This window comes from Siphateles boraxobius, unplaced genomic scaffold, assembly GCF_051911475.1.
Source record: "Siphateles boraxobius isolate OS27281-9 unplaced genomic scaffold, OSU_SipBor_1 44, whole genome shotgun sequence".
In the NCBI taxonomy this organism is placed as follows: domain Eukaryota; kingdom Metazoa; phylum Chordata; class Actinopteri; order Cypriniformes; family Leuciscidae; genus Siphateles; species Siphateles boraxobius.
Genome location: NW_027509075.1, coordinates 180001 through 205000, shown reverse-complemented (window position 1 = coordinate 205000; position 25000 = coordinate 180001). Strand labels below are relative to the sequence as shown.

The 25000-nt window shown below is 48.6% G+C and overlaps 1 protein-coding gene and 1 long non-coding RNA gene across 9 annotated transcripts in view; both read left to right on the top strand.

Moving 5' to 3' along the window:
* The window catches only part of LOC143708963 (uncharacterized), a 295722-nt gene that overhangs the window by 262766 nt on the left and 7956 nt on the right, over nucleotides 1–25000 (top strand). The window lies entirely within an intron of this gene.
* srpk2 (SRSF protein kinase 2) overlaps nucleotides 1–25000 on the top strand; it is a 48528-nt gene that overhangs the window by 15572 nt on the left and 7956 nt on the right. For all 8 annotated transcript variants that reach the window (XR_013193771.1, XR_013193773.1, XR_013193772.1 and 5 more), the window contains 9 exons: nucleotides 1741–1849; nucleotides 2317–2404; nucleotides 2953–3040; nucleotides 3206–3312; nucleotides 9468–9633; nucleotides 9990–10015; nucleotides 10280–10541; nucleotides 17128–17955; nucleotides 24862–24962. Coding sequence is in view for 5 of the 8 variants with exons in the window: in XM_077200171.1 (XP_077056286.1) it covers nucleotides 1741–1849; nucleotides 2317–2404; nucleotides 2953–3040; nucleotides 3206–3312; nucleotides 9468–9633; nucleotides 9990–10015; nucleotides 10280–10541; nucleotides 17128–17955; nucleotides 24862–24962 (1775 nt within the window). In the remaining 3 variants the exon portion in view is untranslated. The remainder of the gene's footprint in view (nucleotides 1–1740; nucleotides 1850–2316; nucleotides 2405–2952; nucleotides 3041–3205; nucleotides 3313–9467; nucleotides 9634–9989; nucleotides 10016–10279; nucleotides 10542–17127; nucleotides 17956–24861; nucleotides 24963–25000) is intronic.

Sequence of the window (25000 nt, the reverse complement as noted above, 5' to 3'; positions counted from 1 at the left end):
GTCAGGTCAGAGGTCACTCGTCATGCGTCGGGTCAGAGGTCACTCTTCATGCGTCGGGTCAGAGGTCGATCGTCATGTGTCGGGTCAGAGGTCACTCTTCCGCCGGAGCTAGACTCGCGTATGGCCGTTACCAGAAGCCAGTAATTTTAGTTTATAAAGTTGTAAATATGGATATTTTTCTTCAGAAGGCCTTTATTAACTCCATGGTAACTCGTATGGATTACTGTTATGATGGATGTGCTCTATTAGAGCTTCAAAATCTCAGGCTCCGTTCACTCCCGTTATAAAGCTGGGCAGAGCCAGGATATTTTCTAATAGAACTCAAACTGTGTTCGGCTGAAAGAAGTCAGATACACCAAGGATGGCTCAGGGGTGGAGTAAATTATGGGATAATTTTTGGGTGAACTATCACTTGAAAATTAAAAAGAGTTATTAAAAGTGCAATATTTTGCCACAGAAAATAACTCTGACAGGCAGCTTTCTGTGCGCGGCTAAACAGTCATATACACACAAAAATGTAAAAATTTGAGTTTTCCTGTGAACACAGTCGGTTTATGTCTCGAGTGGAGGTAAAGAGTTGTGGGAATCGGATGTGTATCAGCAGTGGCGGCGCCAGGGGGGAGCTAGGTGGCGCTGTAGCTCCCCCTATAATAGCCATAGCCACCCGCCCAGCACCCCCAAGAAATGTCTGTAATTTTTTATATTTATATTTTAATGTCATGTTTAAATAGTCTTTTTCATGTTGTTAAAAATGGGTATTAAATAATAATTTAAAATATATATTTAGTCTAAAATAACATGAGGCCCAAACAGGCGATCTTCTTTGGCCAATGGACGCAGCGCCCGGCGAACGTTTGCAGACATCCCAAGTCTCCCGCATATTGATAGCGGCTCCCTGATGGCCGCAAATTAGTTCAAATCTCCCGGAATCTAGAGCTCGCGAGCTCCAAACCGTGTAGCGCGCGCACGACAGAGAGAGCGAGAGATCTTGTGTGTGTGCAAATGTGCGTGTGTGCCTCATGAAGCGCATGCGAGATTTACATATTCATCTAACGCTCTCTCTCAGAAGTGTGGACGGCGTCAGATGTTCAATTACAGTCAATCGCTGCTCACGTATTTCAAACTTCATTTTACTCTTAAACAAAGAAGGAAAAAGAGGCTCGGCGTGAGTATATCAGGCCTTTAAAGTGACAGCAGTCTGATACATCACTCACTGCTCTTGCCTGAATAACTTTTGTAGCTTTTAATAAATATCGGTGTGTATATAATTCAATCAGAGAAGACCCTGCAGTGTTTTATTTGATACATTTCAAGTGAATTATTGTTTTCACTTTTTTATTTTAAAAACATTTTCATACATTTATGCCCATCTTATTATTGGTTCTGGTTATTGTTCTATTGTTATTGTAAGTTTTCAGCCTTCAGTGTTTTTCTGTCCTCACTGAGGGTGAAATGTTGCATGTGTTTGATAAGGCTGTTATTTGTCATCATCTCTTGGGTGCTAATCTAGTTATGTTGGTAAACTGCTTCTTCTAGAACTCATGTTTACATCCACATCACACACACACACCGCAGTATAGAGACGAAACACACACTGTGAAAGAATCCTCTGCTGGAAAAACTGTGTTAATAAGTGTGAGTGCCGGATGAGGATACAGCTGAGCTCTTCTCTGAGGAGCTGAAGGAAACTGTATCCGGATTCTCCCGTTTCATCGACGCTCTCGTGTTTCTGTGTCGCAGGAGGATACCATCTGGTCAAGATCGGGGACCTGTTCAACGGCAGGTACCATGTGATCCGCAAGCTGGGCTGGGGCCACTTCTCCACCGTCTGGCTGTGCTGGGACATCCAGTGAGTAACGGCAAACACTCATCTTATGAAATAAGCCCCGCCTTCTACATTAAACAGCCAATCGCTGATCGGTGAAGTCATCGCGTCACTGCAGCTGCTGTTAGAAGCTCTGGTTGCCATAGAAACAGTTATTGTTCTGAGATGCACTTGTGCTGCACCTGAAAAATAAGCATTTGAGCATAAACATCTATGAAACAGTTGTTGTCAGATTTCATTTGGGATTCGAAATATGAAATTTAAATGTAAGCGTTGGAGAATTTGATATTTCCCCATTCAAAGAGCGACAAGCTGTGTGTGTGTGTGTGTGTGTGTGTGTGTGTGTGTGTGTGTGTGTGTGTGTCTGTGTCTGTGTCTGTGTGTGTGTGTGTGTGTGTCTGAGTGTCTGTGAGTGTGTGTCTGTGAGTGAGTGTGTGTGTGTGTGTGTTTTACTTATTTCGAGTATAAACTGTGTGTGTGTGTGTTAACAGAGCGAAGCGTTTTGTTGCAATGAAGGTTGTGAAGAGTGCACAGCATTACACAGAAACGGCACTGGATGAAATTAAATTACTCAGATGTGTGAGTACTTAACACACTCACTCACTCACTCTCACACACACACAGACACACACTCTCTCTCTGTCTCTCTCTCTCTCACACACATACACACATACACGCACACACTCTCTCTCTCACACACATACACAGACACACACACACACTCAGTCACACACTCTCAAAAAAACACACATACACTCACTCACACACACACACACACACACACACACACACACACACACACACACACACACACACACACAGACAGATACACTCACAGACACACACACTCACAAACTCACAGCCACACTCTCAAAAAAGACACTGACACACACACATACACTCTCTCACACACAGACACACACACACTCAGTCACACACATACATACACACACACACTCTCTCTCTCACACACACACACACACACACACAATCACTCACAGACACACTCTCAAAAAACACACACACACTCACAAACACACTCACACACACGTATGTGACACTATCACTGGAGTCAGACATGCTTTGTTTCCTTCCTTCTCACACCTCTCTCTCTCTCTCTCTCTCAGGTGCGTGAGACAGATCCTGATGATCCTAATAAGGACATGGTTGTTCAACTCATAGACGACTTCAAGATCTCAGGAGTGAACGGGATTCGTATCCTCACAGTCTGTGTGTGTGTGTGTGTGTGTGTGTGTGTGTGTGTGTGTGTGTGTGTGTGTGTGTGTGTGTGTGTGTGTGTGTGCGTATGTGTGTGTTGTTGTTGTTGTTCTCAGGTGTGTGTGTGTGACAGTTGTCGTTTTCTTTAACTCTGGTTCTCAGATGTGTGTATGGTGTTTGAAGTTCTCGGTCATCATTTGCTTAAGTGGATCATCAAGTCTAATTATCAGGGTTTGCCGTTACCCTGCGTCAAGAGCATCATTAGACAGGTAACCATACACACACTCCCTCACACTCCCTCACTGACCCTCACACTCCCTCACACTCCCACACACTCCCTCACACTCCCTCACACTCCCTCACTGACCCTCACACTCCCTCACACTCCCACACACTCCCACACACTCCCTCACACTCCCACACACTCCCTCACTGACCCTCACACTCCCACACACTCCCACACACTCCCTCACACTCCATCACACTCCCTCACTGACCCTCACACTCCCTCATTGACCCTCACACTCCCTCACTGACCCTCACACTCCATCACACTCCCTCACACTCCATCACACTCCATCACTGACCCTTCCACTCCCTCACACACCCTCACACTCCATCACTGACCCTCACACTCCCACACACTCCCTCACACTCCCACACACTCCCTCACACTTCCACACACTCCCACACACTCCATCACTGACCCTTACACTCCCTCACACACCCTCACACTCCATCACTGATCCTCACACTCCCACACACTCCCTCACACTCCCTCACACTCCCTCACACTCCCTCACACTCCATCACTGACCCTCACACTCCCTCACACTCCCTCACACTCCCACACACTCCCACACACTCCCTCACACTCCCTCACACTCCCTCACACTCCCTCACACTCCATCACTGACCCTCACACTCCCTCACACTCCCTCACACTCCCTCACTGATCCTCACACTCCCACACACTCCCTCACACTCCCTCACACTCCCTCACACTCCCTCACACTCCCACACACTCCATCACTGACCCTCACACTCCCACACACTCCCTCACACTCCCACACACTCCCTCACACTCCCTCACACTCCATCACACTCCATCACTGACCCTTCCACTCCCTCACACACCCTCACACTCCATCACTGACCCTCACACTCCCTCACACTCCCTCACTGATCCTCACACTCCCACACACTACCTCACACTCCCACACACTCCCTCACACTTCCACACACTCCCACACACTCCATCACTGACCCTTACACTCCCTCACACACCCTCACACTCCATCACTGACCCTCACAATCCCTCACTGATCCTCACACTCCCACACACTCCCTCACACTCCCTCACACTCCCTCACACTCCCTCACACTCCCTCACTGACCCTCACACTCCCTCACACTCCCACACACTCCCACACACTCCCTCACACTCCCACACACTCCCTCACACTCCCACACACTCCCTCACACTTCCACACACTCCCACACACTCCATCACTGACCCTTACACTCCCTCACACTCCCTCACACTCCCTCACACTCCCTCACACTCCATCACTGACCCTTACACTCCCTCACACTCCTTCACACTCCCTCACACTCCCTCACACTCCCTCACTGACCCTTACACTCCCTCACACTCCCTCACACTCCCTCACACTCCCACACACTCCCACACACTCCCTCACACTCCCTCACACTCCATCACTGACCCTCACACTCCCTCACTGATCCTCACACTCCCACACACTCCCTCACACTCCCTCACACTCCCTCACACTCCCTCACTGACCCTCACACTCCCTCACACTCCCACACACTCCCACACACTCCCTCACACTCCCACACACTCCCTCACTGACCCTTACACTCCCTCACACTCCCTCACACTCCCTCACACTCCCTCACTGACCCTTACACTCCCTCACACTCCCTCACACTCCCTCACACTCCCACACACTCCCTCACACTCCCTCACACTCCCTCACACTCCCTCACACTCCCTCACTGACCCTCACACTCCCTCACACTCCCACACACTCCCACACACTCCCTCACACTCCCACACACTCCATCACTGACCCTTACACTCCCTCACACACCCTCACACTCCATCACTGACCCTCACACTCCCTCACTGATCCTCACACTCCCACACACTCCCTCACACTCCCTCACACTCCCTCACACTCCCTCACACTCCCTCACTGACCCTCACACTCCCTCACACTCCCACACACTCCCACACACTCCCTCACACTCCCACACACTCCCTCACACTCCCACACACTCCCTCACACTTCCACACACTCCCACACACTCCATCACTGACCCTTACACTCCCTCACACTCCCTCACACTCCCTCACACTCCCTCACACTCCATCACTGACCCTTACACTCCCTCACACTCCTTCACACTCCCTCACACTCCCTCACACTCCCTCACTGACCCTTACACTCCCTCACACTCCCTCACACTCCCTCACACTCCCTCACACTCCCTCACACTCCCACACACTCCCTCACACTCCCACACACTCCATCACTGACCCTTACACTCCCTCACACTCCCACACACTCCCTCACACTCCCACACACTCCCTCACACTTCCACACACTCCCACACACTCCATCACTGACCCTTACACTCCCTCACACTCCCTCACACTCCCTCACACTCCCTCACACTCCCACACACTCCCACACACTCCCTCACACTCCCACACACTCCCTCACACTCCCACACACTCCCTCACTGACCCTCACACTCCCACACACTCCCTCACTGACCCTCACACTCCCTCATTGACCCTCACACTCCCTCACTGACCCTCACACTCCATCACACTCCCTCACACTCCCTCACTGACCCTCACACTCCATCACACTCCCTCACACTCCCACACACTCCATCACTGACCCTCACACTCCCACACACTCCATCACTGACCCTCACACTCCATCACACTCCATCACTGACCCTTCCACTCCCTCACACACCCTCACACTCCATCACTGACCCTCACACTCCCTCACTGATCCTCACACTCCCACACACTCCCTCACACTCCCACACACTCCCTCACACTTCCACACACTCCCACAAACTCCATCACTGACCCTTACACTCCCTCACACACCCTCACACACCCTCACACACCCTCACACTCCCTCACACTCCATCACTGATCCTCACACTCCCACACACTCCCTCACACTCCATCACACTCCATCACACTCCCTCACTGACCCTCACACTCCCACACACTCGCTCACTGACCCTCACACTCCCTCACACTCGCTCGCTGACCCTCACACTCCCTCACACTCCCTCACTGACCCTCACACTCCCACACACTCCCTCACACTCCCACACACTCCCTCACTGACCCTCACACTCCATCACACTCCATCACTGACCCGTACACTCCCTCACACTCCATCACTGACCCTTACACTCCCTCACACTCCATCACTGACCCTCACACTCCCTCACACTCCCTCACTGATCCTCACACTCCCACACACTCCCTCACACTCCCACACACTCCCTCACACTTCCACACACTCCCTCACACTCCCTCACTGACCCTCACACACCCTCAAACTCCCACACACTCCCACACACTCCCTCACACTACCTCACACTACCACACACTCCCTCACACTTGTACACACTCCCTCACAATTGTACACACTCCCTCACACTCCCACACACTCCCTCACACTCCCACACACTCCCTCACACTCGCTTACTGACCCTCACACTCCCTCACACTCCATCACTGATCCTCACACTCCCACACACTCCCAAACACTCCCTCACACTCCATCACTGACCCTCACACTCCATCACACTCCATCACTGACCCTCACACTCCATCATTGACCCTCACACTCCCTCACTGACCCTCACACTCCCTCACACTCCCTCACACTTCCTCACACTCCCTCACACACCCTCACACTCCCTCACTGACCCTCACACTCCCTCACGAACCCTCACTGACCCTCACACTCCCTCACGGACCCTCACACTCCCTCACTGACCCTGACACTCCCTCACACTCCCACACACTCCCTCACACTCCCTCATTGACCCTCACACACCCTCACACTCCCTCACTGACCCTCACACTCCCTCATTGACCCTCAAACTCCCTCATTGACCCTCACACACCCTCATTGACCCTCACACTCCCTTACTGATCCTCACACTCCCACACACTCCCAAACACTCCCTCACACTCCATCACTGACCCTCACACTCCATCACACTCCATCACTGACCCTCACACTCCATCATTGACCCTCACACTCCCTCACTGACCCTCACACTCCCTCACACTCCCTCACACTTCCTCACACTCCCTCACACACCCTCACACTCCCTCACTGACCCTCACACTCCCTCACGAACCCTCACTGACCCTCACACTCCCTCACAGACCCTCACACTCCCTCACTGACCCTGACACTCCCTCACACTCCCACACACTCCCTCACACTCCCTCATTGACCCTCACACACCCTCATACTCCCTCACTGACCCTCACACTCCCTCATTGACCCTCACACTCCCTCATTGACCCTCACACACCCTCATTGACCCTCACACTCCCTCGCTGACCCTCACACTCCCTCATTGACCCTCACACTCCCTCACTGACCCTCACACTCCCTCACTGACCCTCACACTCCCTCATTGACCCTCACACACCCTCACACTCCCTCACTGACCCTCACACTCCCTCATTGACCCTCACACTCCCTCATTGACCCTCACACTCCCTCACTGACCCTCACACTCCCTCATTGACCCTCACACTCCCTCACTGACCCTCACACTCCCTCATTGACCCTCACACTCCCTCACTGACCCTCACACTCCCTCACTGACCCTCACACTCCCTCATTGACCCTCACACTCCCTCATTGACCCTCACACACCCTCACACTCCCTCACTGACCCTCACACTCCCTCACTGACCCTCACACTCCCTCACTGACCCTCACACTCCCTCATTGACCCTCACACACCCTCACACTCCCTCACTGACCCTCACACTCCCTCATTGACCCTCACACTCCCTCATTGACCCTCACACACCCTCATTGACCCTCACACTCCCTCATTGACCCTCACACTCCCTCACTGACCCTCACACTCCCTCATTGACCCTCACACACCCTCACACTCCCACACACTCCCTCACACTCCATTACTGACCCTCACACTCCCTCACTGACCCTCACACTCCCTCACTGACCCTCACACTCCCTCATTGACCCTCACACTCCCTCATTGACCCTCACACACCCTCACTGACCCTCACACTCCCTCATTGACCCTCACACACCCTCACACTCCCACACACACCCTCACACTCCCACACACTCCCTCACACTCCCTCACTGACCCTCACACTCCCTCACTGACCCTCACACCCCCTCACTGACCCTCACACACCCTCACACTCCCTCACTGACCCTCACACTCCCTCATTGACCCTCACACACCCTCACACTCCATCACTGACCCTCACACTCCCTCACTGACCCTCACACTCCCACACACTCCCACACACTCCCTCACACTCCATCACACTCCATCACACTCCCACACACTCCCTCACTGACCCTCACACTCCCTTACTGACCCTCAAACTCCCACACACTCCATCACACTCCCTCACTGACCCTCACACACCCTCACACTCCCTCACACTCCCTCACTGACCCTCACACTCCCACACACTCCATCACACTCCCTCACTGACCCTCACACTCCCTCACACTCTCTCACTGACCCTCACTGACCCTCACACACCCTCACACTCCCTCACTGACCCTCACACTCCCTCAGTGATGACTCCGACCCCTAACCAGATGAACTGGATAATTATCGTGAAAAAGTTCTGATCCAATCTGACTTCTGACCTATTATGCCGCCTAAATCATAATCATACACTGTTCATTTGTTGGCCAAAGGAGGATTGGCCCCTGTGTTCCCCCAAGGTTTTTTTCTCCATACTGTCACTGATGGAGTTTTGGTTCCTTGCCACTGTCGCCTTTTTTGCCTTTATTCGCCATTGGCTTTTGGCTTGCTTAGTTGGGCACATTTAACATTTAATTTTGAATTTAACAATACTATTACAACATTACTTTCCTGTTATCTCTGTAAAGCTGCTTTGAAACTATTTGTATTGTAAAAAGCGCTATAGAAATAAAGGTGACTTGACTTGACTTGTTGTGGCAGTTAGCACAGTTATGAGCATGAGACGTGACTCAGATGAGGGCTTGACGTGTGTGTGTGTGTGTTGTGGCAGTTAGCACAGTTATGAGCATGAGACGTCACTCAGACGAGAGCCTGACGTGTGTGTGTGTGTGTGTGTGTGTGTGCGCAGGTTCTGCAGGGGCTGGACTACCTTCACAGTAAGTGTAAGATCATCCACACGGACATCAAGCCGGAGAACATCCTGATGTGTGTGGACGAGGCCTTCGTGCGCAGGATGGCAGTCGAGGCCACCGAGTGGCAGAAAGCAGGAGCGCCTCCTCCTTCAGGATCCGCTGGTACTCCTCTGTTCATCCTCTGTTTCTTCTCCGTTCATCCTCAGTTCATCCTCTGTTTCTTCTCCTCCATTCATCCTCAGTTCATCCTCTGTTTCTTCTCCTCCGTTCATCCTGTTTCTTCTCCGTTCATCCTCTTTTTCTTCCCCTCCGTTCATCCTGTTTCTTCTCCGTTCATCCTCTTTTTCTTCTCATCAGTTCATCTTCTGTTTCTTATCCTCTGTTCATCCTCCATTTCTTCTCTGTTCATGCTCTGTTTCTTCTCCTCCGTTTCATCCCTGATTCCTGTCATGATCCTCCACGTGATGAGTGTGACACTGACTGTGTGTGTGTGTGTGTGTGTTTGTTTTTGTTTGCAGTCAGCACGGCTCCTCAACTCAAACAGGTCAGTGAAGCCGTTCCCCTAAACACACACACACACACACACACACACGCACACACACATGAAATCCAGCTTTTACAAAACTGCAAAACTATCATAATGAAACAAGCACATCATGATGGCGGCAGTATTATAGGGAATAACCAACCTGTAGTTACTGTAGTTAGTGTAGTGAATGTGCTGATATTGAGGGAGAGAGCTGAGTGATGACGCCAGAGAGGAGTGTGTGTGTTTGAGCTGTTTGCTGTGATGTGGCGCCTCCTACAGGTGGGGAAGATCTCCAAAAATAAGAAGAAGAAGCTGAAGAAGAAGCAGAAGCGTCAGGCGGAGCTGCTGGAGAGACGCATGCTGGAGATCGAAGCTCTGGAGCGAGAGGCGGAGAAACAGAGATTGGGCGGAGCCTCAGACTCCGCCCCCAGCCCCGCCCTGGCGCTGGCAGACAGTGATGAAGAGGATGATGAAGAGGTTGAAGAGGACGAGGAGGCTGAGGAAGAGAAGGAGAGGCCCTTCAGACTCACCAACCACACATGTGAGTGAGCCTCTACTACATCTGTGATCAGTCACACATGAAAACCAACATCATTTTCCTTTTTATTTTACTTTTCATTACTGTTCATTATTTGACAGGAGCAGATGCACATCTCACGTACATGCATGTATATACTGTAAGTGGATACATTCACTATATTGCCAAAGCATTGAGAGTCCCTTTCGCTTGAACTAAGGGGTTGAGCCCAACCCCTGAAAAACAACCCCACACCACAATCCCCCCTCCACCAAACTTTACACTTGGCACAATGCAGGCAGGCAAGTAGCGTTCTCCTGGCAACCGCAAACCCAGACTCGTCCATCAGATTGCCAGACAGGGAATTGTGATTCGTCACTCAAGATACTACATCTCCACGGCTTTAGAGTCCAGTGGCGGCTGCTTTACACCACTGCTTTACACAACGGCACCCCACGCTTTACTCCACTGCACCAAACACTTTACTCCACTGCATCCCACGCTTTACACCACTGCACCCCACGCTTTACTCCACTGCACCCCACGCTTTACTCCACTGCATCCCACGCTTTACACCACTGCACCAAACACTTTACTCCACTGCTTCCCACGCTTTACACCACTGCATCCCACGCTTTACACCACTGCATGCCACGCTTTACTCCACTGCACCCCACGCTTTACTCCACTGCATCCCACGCTTTACACCACTGCACCAAACACTTTACTCCACTGCTTCCCACGCTTTACACCACTGCATCCCACGCTTTACACCACTGCATGCCACGCTTTACAGCACTGCATCCCACGCTTTACACCACTGCATCCTATGCTTTACACCACCGCATCCCACGCTTTACTCCACTGCATCCCAAGCTTGAAACCACTACATCTCATGCTTTACACCACTGCACCCCACGCTTTACTCCACTGCATCCCACGCATCCCACACTTTACACCACTGCATCCTACCGCACCCACACTTTACGCCACTGCATCCCACCCTTTACACTGCACCCTCTAAACCACTGCATCTCACGCTTTACACCACTGCATCCCATGCTTTACACCACCGCATTCCATGCTTTACACCACTGCATCCCACGCTTTACACCACCGCATCCCACGCTTTACACCACCGCATCCCACGCTTTACTCCACTGCATCCCAAGCTTTAAACCACTACATCTCACGCTTTACACCACTGCACCCCACGCTTTACTCCACTGCATCCCACGCTTTACACCACTGCACCGCATGCTTTACACCACTGCACCGCATGCTTTACACCACTGCAACGCACGCTTTACACCACTGCATCCCACGCTTTACACCACTGCACCAAACACTATACTCCACTGCATCCCACGCTTTACACCACTGCATCCCACGCTTTACAGCACTGCATCCCAAGCTTTACACCACTGCATCCTACGCTTTACACCACCGCATCCCACGCTTTACTCCACTGCATCCCAAGCTTTAAACCACTACATCTCACGCTTTACACCACTGCACCCCATGCTTTACGCCAATGCATCCCACGCTTTACTCCACTGCATCCCACGCTTTACACCACTGCACCCCATGCTTTACGCCACTGCATCCCACGCTTTACTCCACTGCACCCCACGCTTTACACCTCTGCATCCCACCCTTTACACCTCTGCATGCCACACTTTACTCCACTGCATCCCACGCTTTACACCATTGCACCGCACGCTTTACACCACTGCATCCCACGCTTTACACCACTGCACCAAACACTTTACTCCACTGCATACCACGCTTTACACCACTGCATCCCACGCTTTACAGCACTGCATCCCAAGCTTTACACCACTGCATCCTACGCTTTACACCACCGCATCCCACGCTTTACTCCACTGCATCCCAAGCTTTAAACCACTACATCTCACGCTTTACACCACTGCATCCCACGCTTTACACCACTGCACCAAACACTTTACTCCACTGCATACCACGCTTTACACCACTGCATCCCACGCTTTACAGCACTGCATCCCAAGCTTTACACCACTGCATCCTACGCTTTACACCACCGCATCCCACGCTTTACTCCACTGCATCCCAAGCTTTAAACCACTACATCTCACGCTTTACACCACCGCATTCCATGCTTTACACCACTGCATCCCACGCTTTACACCACCGCATCCCACGCTTTACACCACCGCATCCCACGCTTTACTCCACTGCATCCCACGCTTTACACTTCTGCATCACACGCTTTACACCACTGCACTCCACGCTTTACTCCACTGCACCCCGTGCTTTACGCCACTGCAGCCCACCCTTTACTCCACTGCACCCCACGCTTTACACCTCTGCATCCCACCCTTTACACCTCTGCATGCCACACTTTACTCCACTGCATCCCACCCTTTACACCACTGCATCCCATGCTTTACACCACCGCATTCCATGCTTTACACCACCGCATCCCACGCTTTACACCACCGCATCCCAAGCTTTACTCCACTGCATCCCACGCTTTACACTTCTGCATCACACGCTTTACACAACTGCACCCCACGCTTTACTCCACTGCACCCCACGCTTTACTCCACTGCATTCCACGCTTTACACCACTGCACCCCACTCTTTACACCACTGCACCCCACGCTTTAAGCCACTGCACCGCATGCTTTACACCACTGCACTGCATGCTTTACACCACTGCACCGCACGCTTTACACCACTGCATCCCACGCTTTACACCACTGCACCAAACACTTTACTCCACTGCTTCCCACGCTTTACTCCACTGCATCCCACGCATCCCACACTTTACACCACTGCATCCTACCGCATCCCACGCTTTACACTTCTGCATCCCACGCTTTACACCACTGCATCCCACCGCATCCCACGCTTTACACTTCTGCATCCCACGCTTTACACCACTGCATCCCATGCTTTACACCACTGCATCCCATGCTTTACACCACCGCATTCCATGCTTTACACCACCGCATCCCACGCTTTACACCACCGCATCCCACGCTTTACACCACTGCATCCCACGCTTTACACCACTGCATCCCATGCTTTACACCACCGCATCCCACGCTTTACACCACTGCATCCCACGCTTTAGACCACTGCATCTCACGCTTTACCCCACTGCATCCCATGCTTTACACCACCGCATCCCACGCTTTACACCACTGCATTCCATGCTTTACACCACTGCATCCCACGCTTTACACCACTGCATCCCATGCTTTACACCACCGCATCCCACGCTTTACACCACTGCATCCCATGCTTTACTCCACTGCACCCCACGCTTTACACCACTGCATCCCACGCTTTACACAACTGCATCCCACGCTTTACACCACTGCATCCCATGCTTTACACCACCGCATCCCACGCTTTACACCACTGCATCCCACGCTTTAGACCACTGCATCCCACGCTTTACACCACTGCATTCCATGCTTTACACCACTGCATCCCACGCTTTACACCACTGCATCCCATGCTTTACACCACCGCATCCCACGCTTTACACCACTGCATCCCACGCTTTAGACCACTGCATCTCACGCTTTACACCACTGCACCCCACGCTTTACCCCACTGCATCCCATGCTTTACACCACCGCATCCCACGCTTTACACCACTGCATTCCATGCTTTACACCACTGCATCCCACGCTTTACACCACTGCATCCCATGCTTTACACCACCGCATCCCACGCTTTACACCACTGCATCCCATGCTTTACTCCACTGCACCCCACGCTTTACACCTCTGCATCACACGCTTTACACCTCTGCATGCCACACTTTACTCCACTGCATCCCACCCTTTACACCACTGCATCCCATGCTTTACACCACCGCATTCCATGCTTTACACCACCGCATCCCACGCTTTACACCACCGCATCCCAAGCTTTACTCCACTGCATCCCACGCTTTACACTTCTGCATCACACGCTTTACACAACTGCACCCCACGCTTTACTCCACTGCACCCCACGCTTTACTCCACTGCATTCCACGCTTTACACCACTGCACCCCACTCTTTACACCACTGCACCCCACGCTTTAAGCCACTGCACCGCATGCTTTACACCACTGCACTGCATGCTTTACACCACTGCACCGCACGCTTTACACCACTGCATCCCACGCTTTACACCACTGCACCAAACACTTTACTCCACTGCTTCCCACGCTTTACTCCACTGCTTCCCACGCTTTACACCACTGCATCCCACGCTTTACACCACTGCATCCCACGCTTTACTCCACTGCATCCCACGCTTTACACCACTGAATCCCACGCTTTACACCAATGCATCCCACGCTTTACTCCACTGCATCCCACGCATCCCACACTTTACACCACTGCATCCTACCGCATCCCACGCTTTACACTTCTGCATCCCACGCTTTACACCACTGCATCCCACCGCATCCCACGCTTTACACTTCTGCATCCCACGCTTTACACCACTGCATCCCATGCTTTACACCACTGCATCCCATGCTTTACACCACCGCATTCCATGCTTTACACCACCGCATCCCACGCTTTACACCACCGCATCCCACGCTTTACACCACCGCATCCCACGCTTTACTCCACTGCATCCCAAGCTTTAAACCACTACATCCCACGCTTTACTCCACTGCATCCCACGCTTAACACTTCTGCATCTCACGCTTTACACCACTGCACCCCACGCTTTACCCCACTGCATCCCATGCTTTACACCACCGCATCCCACGCTTTACACCACTGCATTCCATGCTTTACACCACTGCATCCCACGCTTTACACCACTGCATCCCATGCTTTACACCACCGCATCCCACGCTTTACACCACTGCATCCCACGCTTTAGACCACTGCATCTCACGCTTTACACCACTGCACCCCACGCTTTACCCCACTGCATCCCATGCTTTACACCACCGCATCCCACGCTTTACACCACTGCATTCCATGCTTTACACCACTGCATCCCACGCTTTACACCACTGCATCCCATGCTTTACACCACCGCATCCCACGCTTTACACCACTGCATCCCATGCTTTACTCCACTGCACCCCACGCTTTACACCACTGCATCCCACGCTTTACACAACTGCATCCCACGCTTTACACCACTGCATCCCATGCTTTACACCACCGCATCCCACGCTTTACACCACTGCATCCCACGCTTTAGACCACTGCATCCCACGCTTTACACCACTGCATTCCATGCTTTACACCACTGCATCCCACGCTTTACACCACTGCATCCCATGCTTTACACCACCGCATCCCACGCTTTACACCACTGCATCCCACGCTTTAGACCACTGCATCTCACGCTTTACACCACTGCACCCCACGCTTTACCCCACTGCATCCCATGCTTTACACCACCGCATCCCACGCTTTACACCACTGCATTCCATGCTTTACACCACTGCATCCCACGCTTTACACCACTGCATCCCATGCTTTACACCACCGCATCCCACGCTTTACACCACTGCATCCCATGCTTTACTCCACTGCACCCCACGCTTTACACCACTGCATCCCATGCTTTACACCACTGCATCCCATGCTTTACACCACCGCATCCCACGCTTTACACAACTGCATCCCACGCTTTACTCCACTGCACCCCACGCTTTACACCACTGCATCCCACCGCATCCCACGTTTTGCACTGCACTTGGTGATGTAAGGCTTGGATGCAGCTGCTCTGCCCTGGAAACCCATTCCATGGATCTCTCTACGCACTGTTGTTGAGCTAATCTGAAGGCCACAGAAGTTTGGAGGTCTTCAGCTGTTGGCGACTTTTGTGCACTGTGAGCCTCAGCATGACTACGCTCTGGGATTTTACGTGTCCTTCCACTTCATGCCTGAGTTACTGTTGTTCCCAATTGCTTCCACTTTGTTATAATACCACTAACAGTTCAGTGTGGAATATTTAGTAGTGAGGAAATTTCACGAATGGACTTATTGCACAGGGGCTCCTGAGAGCGAAAGTAACATCAATGAATACACAAATGAGCAAAGCAAAATAAACTAAAGCTGCAAGTATACTTCTCTTGTCATCGGTCCAGTCTCATGTCCTCATGTTCGTGTGATACCCTGTGTCAACGCCCACAACTGAGTTCAGCACTCACAAACAAAAGGTCAACTAGGTAGCAGGGCTGGGACGTGACTATCACAATACTTGGGTGCCAATACGATACGTATTGCAAATTTCCTTCACTTCAATTTTTTTTACTTTAAACTTTTATTCCAGGACTTCTTTGAAAATTCAAACTTTTTAATCACAGAAATAAGAAAAGTAGCAGTACTTTGGAATGCATGAACTAACCTGGTAAAAACTCCTGAATCACAAGACACCATGCTTTTATCATATGATGTTACCATTTTCATTGTGTTGAATGTTTGTCTTGTTGAATCAAAAGCCTTATGTACGTCTGTGTTGGTTTAGTTTTGGCTGATGTACCGTGAGGATTGTTGGAGGTTTTTTTGTAATTCTTCACAATAATGAGGACGACCTAAAAAGTTTGGTTGCGTATTTTTGAGCCAATGTCTCTGTGTTTCTCAGGCGCAGAACCGGATCAGGACCAGCAGGAAAGTGAGGAGAATGAGGAAGAAGAAGAGTCACGCACACACACTCCACCCGGACAGCAGGAGGAGCGGGAAAACCCAGGACGACCGGAAGAGCACGAGGGAAATGAAGAAGCTGGAGAGGAAGAGGAGGATAAAGCCGAAGAAGAGGAAACGGAAGCTACGCCCCCACAGTACACAACAGATGAGCTGAAGACACAGGAGAGTCCGAACCAGGGAGAAACTGAGACGACAGAGAAACAAGAGGACGAGGACGAGGAGGATGAAGAAGAATACGACGACGATGATGATGATGATGATGATGATGATGATGATGAGGTGGAGGAGGAGGAGGAGGAGGAGGAGGAGGCAGACGATGAAGGCCAAGAGCGTTATGACTCCTCTAAGACCAACGGTCATGTGATCATGTGTGTGCAGGAGCGTGTGTCTCCCAGCATGCCTCAGTCCTTGCTCCTCTGCCCTCTGGTGGAGTCGGAGATCAGCACGACCGACCGCGAGGCTTCCGACGCCTCCCACGAGCTTTCCAACGGAGAACCCGGACTCCCCAACGGAGAACCCGGACTCCCCAACGCAGAACCCGGACTCCCCAACGCAGAACCCGGACTCCCCAACGCAGAACCCGGACTCCCCAACGCAGAACCCGGACTCCCCAACGGGTCTCGGCACCGGGGCACCACCCCACGCTTCCCCGAGCTCCCGCTGGACCCCACGCTCCCCGACGCCGAGGACGAGGCCCAGGCTCTCAGCGGGAACACCGACCGCAGCAGAACCGTGTCCTCGTCCAGCACCGGGGACACGCCCAGAGGTCAGTCACAACCACACACCCACACCCATACACACACACACACACACTGGCCACGTTTACATGAGACATACCCAGAGGTCATTCACACACACACACACACAAGCTGGCTACGTTCACATGCAACCAGTGGCGGAGCCAGAGGGGGGTCCGGGGTGGCACTGGACACCCCTGACATGCGATTGGCCACCCCGGGTGCCACCCCAAAATTGTATTTGCAGTTGCAGATGCTGATTTTTTTTTTTTTAATTACGTTCGCCGGCAGCGCGGCGCGCGCAGTTTTCAAACGGACGAGCAGAGGACGAGAGATGGTTGCAAGATACCGAACTTCACCGAATAAGAAAACATCATATTTGAAGTAAGCTTTTAAGGTTTAGCATCAGGGTGGTTTGCTCCCAATAGCCTACATTAGGCCTAATACACGCATATACAGTACCTTGCCGTGTGTACGTTACAGTATACAAATGTTCTAGCTAATGTGAGGATAGGAGATCAAAACGCAGGCAAAGAAGAGCAGCAACAAGCGATATCAGAATCAGAATCAGAATCAGAAAGAGCTTTATTGCCAAGTGTGCTTGCACACACAAGGAATTTGTTTTGGTACTGAGGCTTCCAGTGGACATATACAAATACAACATGAAACATAATACTACAAATTATAAGAATAAAAAATAAAAATATAAATATATGAGAATAAAACTATCACTGTTGGGTTTAGTCAGAATAGACATTTACAGATTTACAGATTATGAACATATTTACAGTGTTTTGAATATTATAAATAAATAAATCTACATATAAGTATCACCTGAGTTGTAGGATATTGCACTAAACAGTGGGAGTATTGCACTTACAGGCATATGCCTTGGGAGGAGTGTTAACTGTTCAGGAGGGAAATGGCCTGTGGGAAGAAACTGTTCCTGTGCCGAGATGTTCTTGTGGCCAGTGATCTGAGTCTCCGTCTTGACGGTAACAGTTCAAACAGGTGGTGTCCAGGGTGAGTGGAGTCTGTGATGATTTTACCTGCTCTCTTCCTCACTCTGGAAGAGTACAGGTCCTGGAGGTTTGGCAGGGGGGCACCAATAATCCTCTCCGCAGTCCGGACTGTCCGTTGTAGTCTCCTGATTTCTGATTTGGTAGCTGAACCAAACCAGACAGTGATGGAAGCGCACAAGACAGACTCAATGACGGCTGAGTAGAACTGAATCAGCAGATCCTGTGGCAAGTTGAACTTCCTCAGCTGGCGAAGGAAGTACAGTCTCTGCTGGGCCTTTTTCACAGTGGAGTCAATGTGATTGTCCCACTTCAGGTCCTGAGAGATGATAGTGCCCAGGAACCTGAATGACTCCACTGCTTCCACAGTGCTGTTCATGATGGTGAGTGGGGGGAGTGCTGGGCTGTTCCTCCTGAAGTCCACGATCATCTCCACTGTTTTGAGCGTGTTCAGCTCAAGGTTGTTGTAACTGCACCAGACAGCCAGCTGTTCAACCTCCAGTCTGTAAGCAGACTCGTCACCGTTTTGGATGAGACCGATGACAGTGGTGTCGTCTGCAAATTTCAGGAGCTTGACAGTGGGGTCTTTAGAAGTGCAGTCATTAGTGTACAGGGAGAAGAGCAGTGGGGAGAGAACGCACCCTTGGGGAGCACCAGTGCTGATTGTGAGTGTCTTGGATGTGTGTTTCCCCAGTCTCACTCGCTGCTGCCGGTCCGTCAGGAAGCTGGTGATCCACTGACAGATCGAGGATGGTATGCGATATATCATAATGCGATCACTATAGGACTATGAAGCTTTATGGGTGTAGGTTGTTGATGGACTCGATCTACTGTGTTTTGATCATCATTATGAATCTTATCTAGATGTAGTCTTTGAGAAAAATGCGATTTTCTCAGCTTTTTGATCATGTTGCTTTTTATGAAACTTGCCAACATTCAAGTGTTCATTAAAAAAAAGACGCACGAAGCTGGAATAACATTATTTTTTTGTTTTTGTTTTAAAAGCACAGGGTTTGTTCTTTCTTTAGGTATGTTCAGATATTCATACAACAAAATATTCTGGGGTGCCATGAAATTGTGAAAATTACCAAAACCACTTTTTTTATTATACTGGCGAGAAAGAGTTAAATGTTGGTAATTGGATGATTATTAGAATATGAATATGATTGGAATCATATTTTAAATTTGTCATATTTTTGAACAGGGTCAATTAAACATGAAAAGAAAGGGAGAGATATCAGAGTTATTTTAAAATAAGCACAAACATAGTCCAGTCATTTTATGAAAAAAAGGTTGAACAAATTGCAACAGAAGCAAACTCAAATAATGTTGTATCCTCATTATGTCCTGAGTAAGGAAACAAAGTCCCTAAGAATCCCATTAGGGGAATGTTTCGAAATCTGTTTCTGGGGATTCACTTTTTATTTTACTTACCTTTTGTCTTCTGCATTCTCCTTACCCTTGTCTCCTGTTCTTCCCTCAGACTCGTCCCCCAGAAACAGTCGCACAGACCCAGCCCCAAACCCCATCTCTTAATAATTAAAAAAGGCTGGTTTCTAAAGTACTTCTTCCTGCCTCTATGTATTAATGCTCATGGGTAGCCTAAATGGGTTCCATTCAGACCTTAACATTAAGTATTTTACTGTTATGTGTCAACAAGATTCAACAAGACATTTTCACCTGGCTAGACCCAATGTTTAGATCTGTTGTGGTATTTATGCAAATTAGCACATAAGTAAATAGATTATGCACCGTTTGTCCATCTTAACAAACAATTTAAAAAAAACTTGGAATACATTTTTTGTTTGTCTTGATGTAAGTAATCAACTCAGTAATTTTCATGGTGATATCTAAAGGTTAATCTTTTTACCCTATTCTCGTAAGAAAAATAATGAATAGGCTATATTTGTTTTTTTTTCTAAACTTTCCCTAATGGGATTCTTTGGGACTTTTTTTTTCCTTATTCAGGACATATTGAGGATACAAAATCAGTTGAGTTTGCTTGTTGCAATTTGTTCAAGGTTGACCCCGATTTTGGTTTAAAATGACTGGACTAACAGGCAGATCAGGTGCAAACAGACCCCCCCCCCCCCCCCCCCCCCCCCCAGCCCTTGCATCACCACTGGCTAGTCAGAGTCAGTGTGGTCAGACTTCAGAACCAGCAACAGGTCAGAGCATCTACCAGACACAAGCAGTCAATCACATACCCAATTCAGGAATTTAAGTTGAGATGATTTTGCCAGATTAAAAGGATAGTTCACCCAAAAATGAACACAAAAAAATAATTATAAATTAAACAATTAGAATTAGAATTATTATAAATTATTATAAAGAAAGAATTATGTTGTATTTAATCTTCCCAGGATAAGATTTTATATTGATGGGCAATAAAATTGTTTAACTTTTTCAAGGACATGTCTGCTTGATGCATGCTATATCTAATAAAAGATAAAATAAAATAAAAAAAATGTAAATGTGAGTTTTTTTGTAAATAAATGCATCAGTTCATAAGAGACACATGCGGTATCTTATCTACTTGGTGGTTCAGCTTTGTTTTCTGCAAATATGTTGGATGTTCAACACTTATAGACACAAACAGAGTGACCCAATTCCTTCCACAAGCTTTTCCACTGTGTGTGTGTACTGTGTACCCCCGAAAGTAGCAGTGGCCACCCCCTGGCCACCCCATGTATAAAACTCTAGTTCCGCCACTGCATGCAACCAAATAATCCCAATGGGATTGGCGGCTCAATCGCACTGAAAAGCCTTCATGTAAACGTCTTAATCGATGCGATTGAGCTCGATCCCACTGAGATGTCGATCGGATTGTAAGGGGTGTTTATTCCTTTTCTAATCCGAACGAGAGAACATGTAAACACTTACTGTGCATGTGCAATGACGTAGGAATAGTGTAATGACGTAGTAGTGTAAAGACGTAGAAATAGTGTAATGACGTGATAGTGTAATGACGTAGTAGTGTAAAGACGTAGAAATAGTGTAATGACGTGGTAGTGGTAGAAAGCAGTTTGTGACGCTTGGTCCTCATCAGTCTTCCAAGTCCTCTGTCACACGTGGTGTCCCCCAGGGTTCTGTACTTGGGCCCCTCCTCTTTCTCATATACATCCTCCCTATTGGCCCGATTATACGCAGCCACGGTCTTAAATTCCACTGTTATGCAGATGATATCCAACTCTATTTGACCACTCACTCTCCCTCTGATCCACCACCGTGCTCCCTCACTGACTGCCTCTCTGACCTAAAATTATGGATGCACAACAATTTTCTCAATACTCAATACAGATAAAACTGAAATTCTGCTGATTGGCCCTAAAAGCATCCTCTCTAAATCTCCCAGTCTCACTCTCAATATTGATGGTTCATCTGTCCACTCTACCCCTGTTGTCAAAAACCTTGGCATTTTGCTTGACTCCACCCTTAGCTTTGATCCTCATATCAAATCACTCACTAAGACTGCCTTCTTTCACCTCCGCAACATTGCTCGCCTCAAACCCTTCCTCTCTGTTAGTGATGCACACACTTTAGTTAACTGCTTCATTATGTCCCGTCTAGACTACTGCAACTCACTTTTCCTTGGTCTCCCTGTCAAATCACTGCAAAGGTTACAATATATTCAAAACTCAGCAGCCAGGCTCCTCACCCATACCAGACGATCAGCACACATCACCCCCATTCTCTACCAACTCCACTGTCTACCAGTTCCGTCCCGGATCAAATACAAAGTAGTACTACTCGCCTTCAAAGCGCTCCATAACCTTTCTCCCCCCGACATCCGCGACCTCCTGATCCCGTACACTCCATCCCACTCACTCAGATCTTCTGACCAAAATCTCTTGGCTATCCCCCGCGCCAGACTTTCCACCCTGGGTGGCAGATCCTTTAGTGTCTTGGCCCCCAAACTCTGGAGCAGCCTCCCACAACCTCTTCGTGACTGTCCTTCACTTCCCCTCTTTAAAGCTCATCTCAAGACCTTTTTGTTTAATGATCATTTCGCCACACCAAACTCATAGCTTCATATTGATTACTTGTCTTTGTTGTATTGTTTTGGTTGTTGCTGTTGTGTATACTTTCCTTCCCACTATGTAAAGCGACCTTGGGTTTGAGAAAGGCCCTATATAAAATAAACGTATTATTATTATTATTAGTGTAATGATGTAGTAGTGAAATGACGTAGTAATAGTGTAATGACGTAATAGTGTAATGATGTAGTAGTGTAAAGACGTAGAAATAGTGTAATGACGTAATAGTGTAATGACGTAGTAGTGTAAAGACGTAGAAATAGTGTAATGACGTAATAGTGTAATGACGTAATAGTGTAATGACGTAGTAGTGTAAAGACGTAGTAGTGTAATGACGTAATAGTGTAATGACGTAGTAGTGTAATGACGTAGTAGTGTAATGACGTAATAGTGTAAAGACGTAGAAATAGTGTAATGACGTAATAGTGTAATGACGTAATAGTGTAATGACGTAGTAGTGTAATGACGTAGTAGTGTAATGACGTAATAGTGTAATGACGTAGTAGTGTAATGACGTAATAGTGTAATGACGTAATAGTGTAATGACGTAATAGTGTAATGACGTAATAGTGTAATGACGTAATAGTGTAATGACGTAATAGTGTAATGACGTAATAGTGTAATGACGTAATAGTGTAATGACGTAGTAGTGTAATGACGTAATAGTGTAATGACGTAATAGTGTAATGACGTAGTAGTGTAATGACGTAATAGTGTAAAGACGTAGAAATAGTGTAATGACGTAATAGTGTAATGACGTAATAGTGTAATGACGTAGTAGTGTAATGACGTAGTAGTGTAATGACGTAATAGTGTAATGACGTAGTAGTGTAATGACGTAATAGTGTAATGACGTAATAGTGTAATGACGTAATAGTGTAATGACGTAATAGTGTAATGACGTAATAGTGTAATGACGTAATAGTGTAATGACGTAATAGTGTAATGACGTAATAGTGTAATGACGTAATAGTGTAATGACGTAATAGTGTAATGACGTAATAGTGTAATGACGTAGTAGTGTAAAGACGTAGAAATTGTGTAATGATGTAGTAGTGTAATGACGTAGAAATAGTTTAATGACGTGATAGTGTAATGACGTAGTAGTGTAAAGGCGGAGAAATAGTGTAATGACGTGGTAGTGAAATGACGTAGAAATAGCGTAATGACATTGAAATAGTGTAATGACGCACATAGAAATAGCGTAATGACGTGGAAATGGTGTAATGACATAGAAATAGTGTAATGACGTAGTGATAGCCTAATGACGTAGAAATAGTGTAATGATAGCGTAATGACGTAGAGATAGGGTAATGACATAGAAATAGCTTAATGATGTATGACGCGCAGAACAGGCTGTTGTTTCTGTTGAATAAAGTTGTCATATAAACAAGTTGCCCGTCATCCTATAATTCTCCTTTCACTCCTCAGTGTCTGTGAAGTGGAGCAGGACAGCCCAGCAGTCCTTCTTTTCAGTTCCCAGGGATTTTTACTTCGTGATAAATATAAATGTAATTTATAAATGTATAAATTCATATGCTCATTGTCTCCAAATTATGACCAGAAATGGATCAATATTAAGTCTGCTGTTTAAAACAAATAAATAACCAATGTAGGGGAATGGTTATTTTGCACAAACAGCGGGAAACTGTATATCTGTCCAGTGAGCGCATGCCAAAAAAAGTATCCCGATTTGAAGCTTGTGATATAAAAACGCGCACATCAACCCGATCACGTTTAGCGTTCATGTAAAGACTACTTTCGGATTCATCAATCAGAATGAATTGAATGGATTGAAACAAAAGTTGTGCATGTAAACGTAGCCAGTGACACACACACTGCTGTATGTTGACTGATACACACTCCGTCTGTCCTGCAGCGAGGGTTCGAGCAGCCGATCTGCTGGTCAATCCTCTGGATCCGCGCAACGCAGACGTTCTGAGAGTCAAAATCGCTGACCTGGGCAATGCATGCTGGGTGGTAAGATGCTGTAAATGTGCATACGAATGTAAATAGGT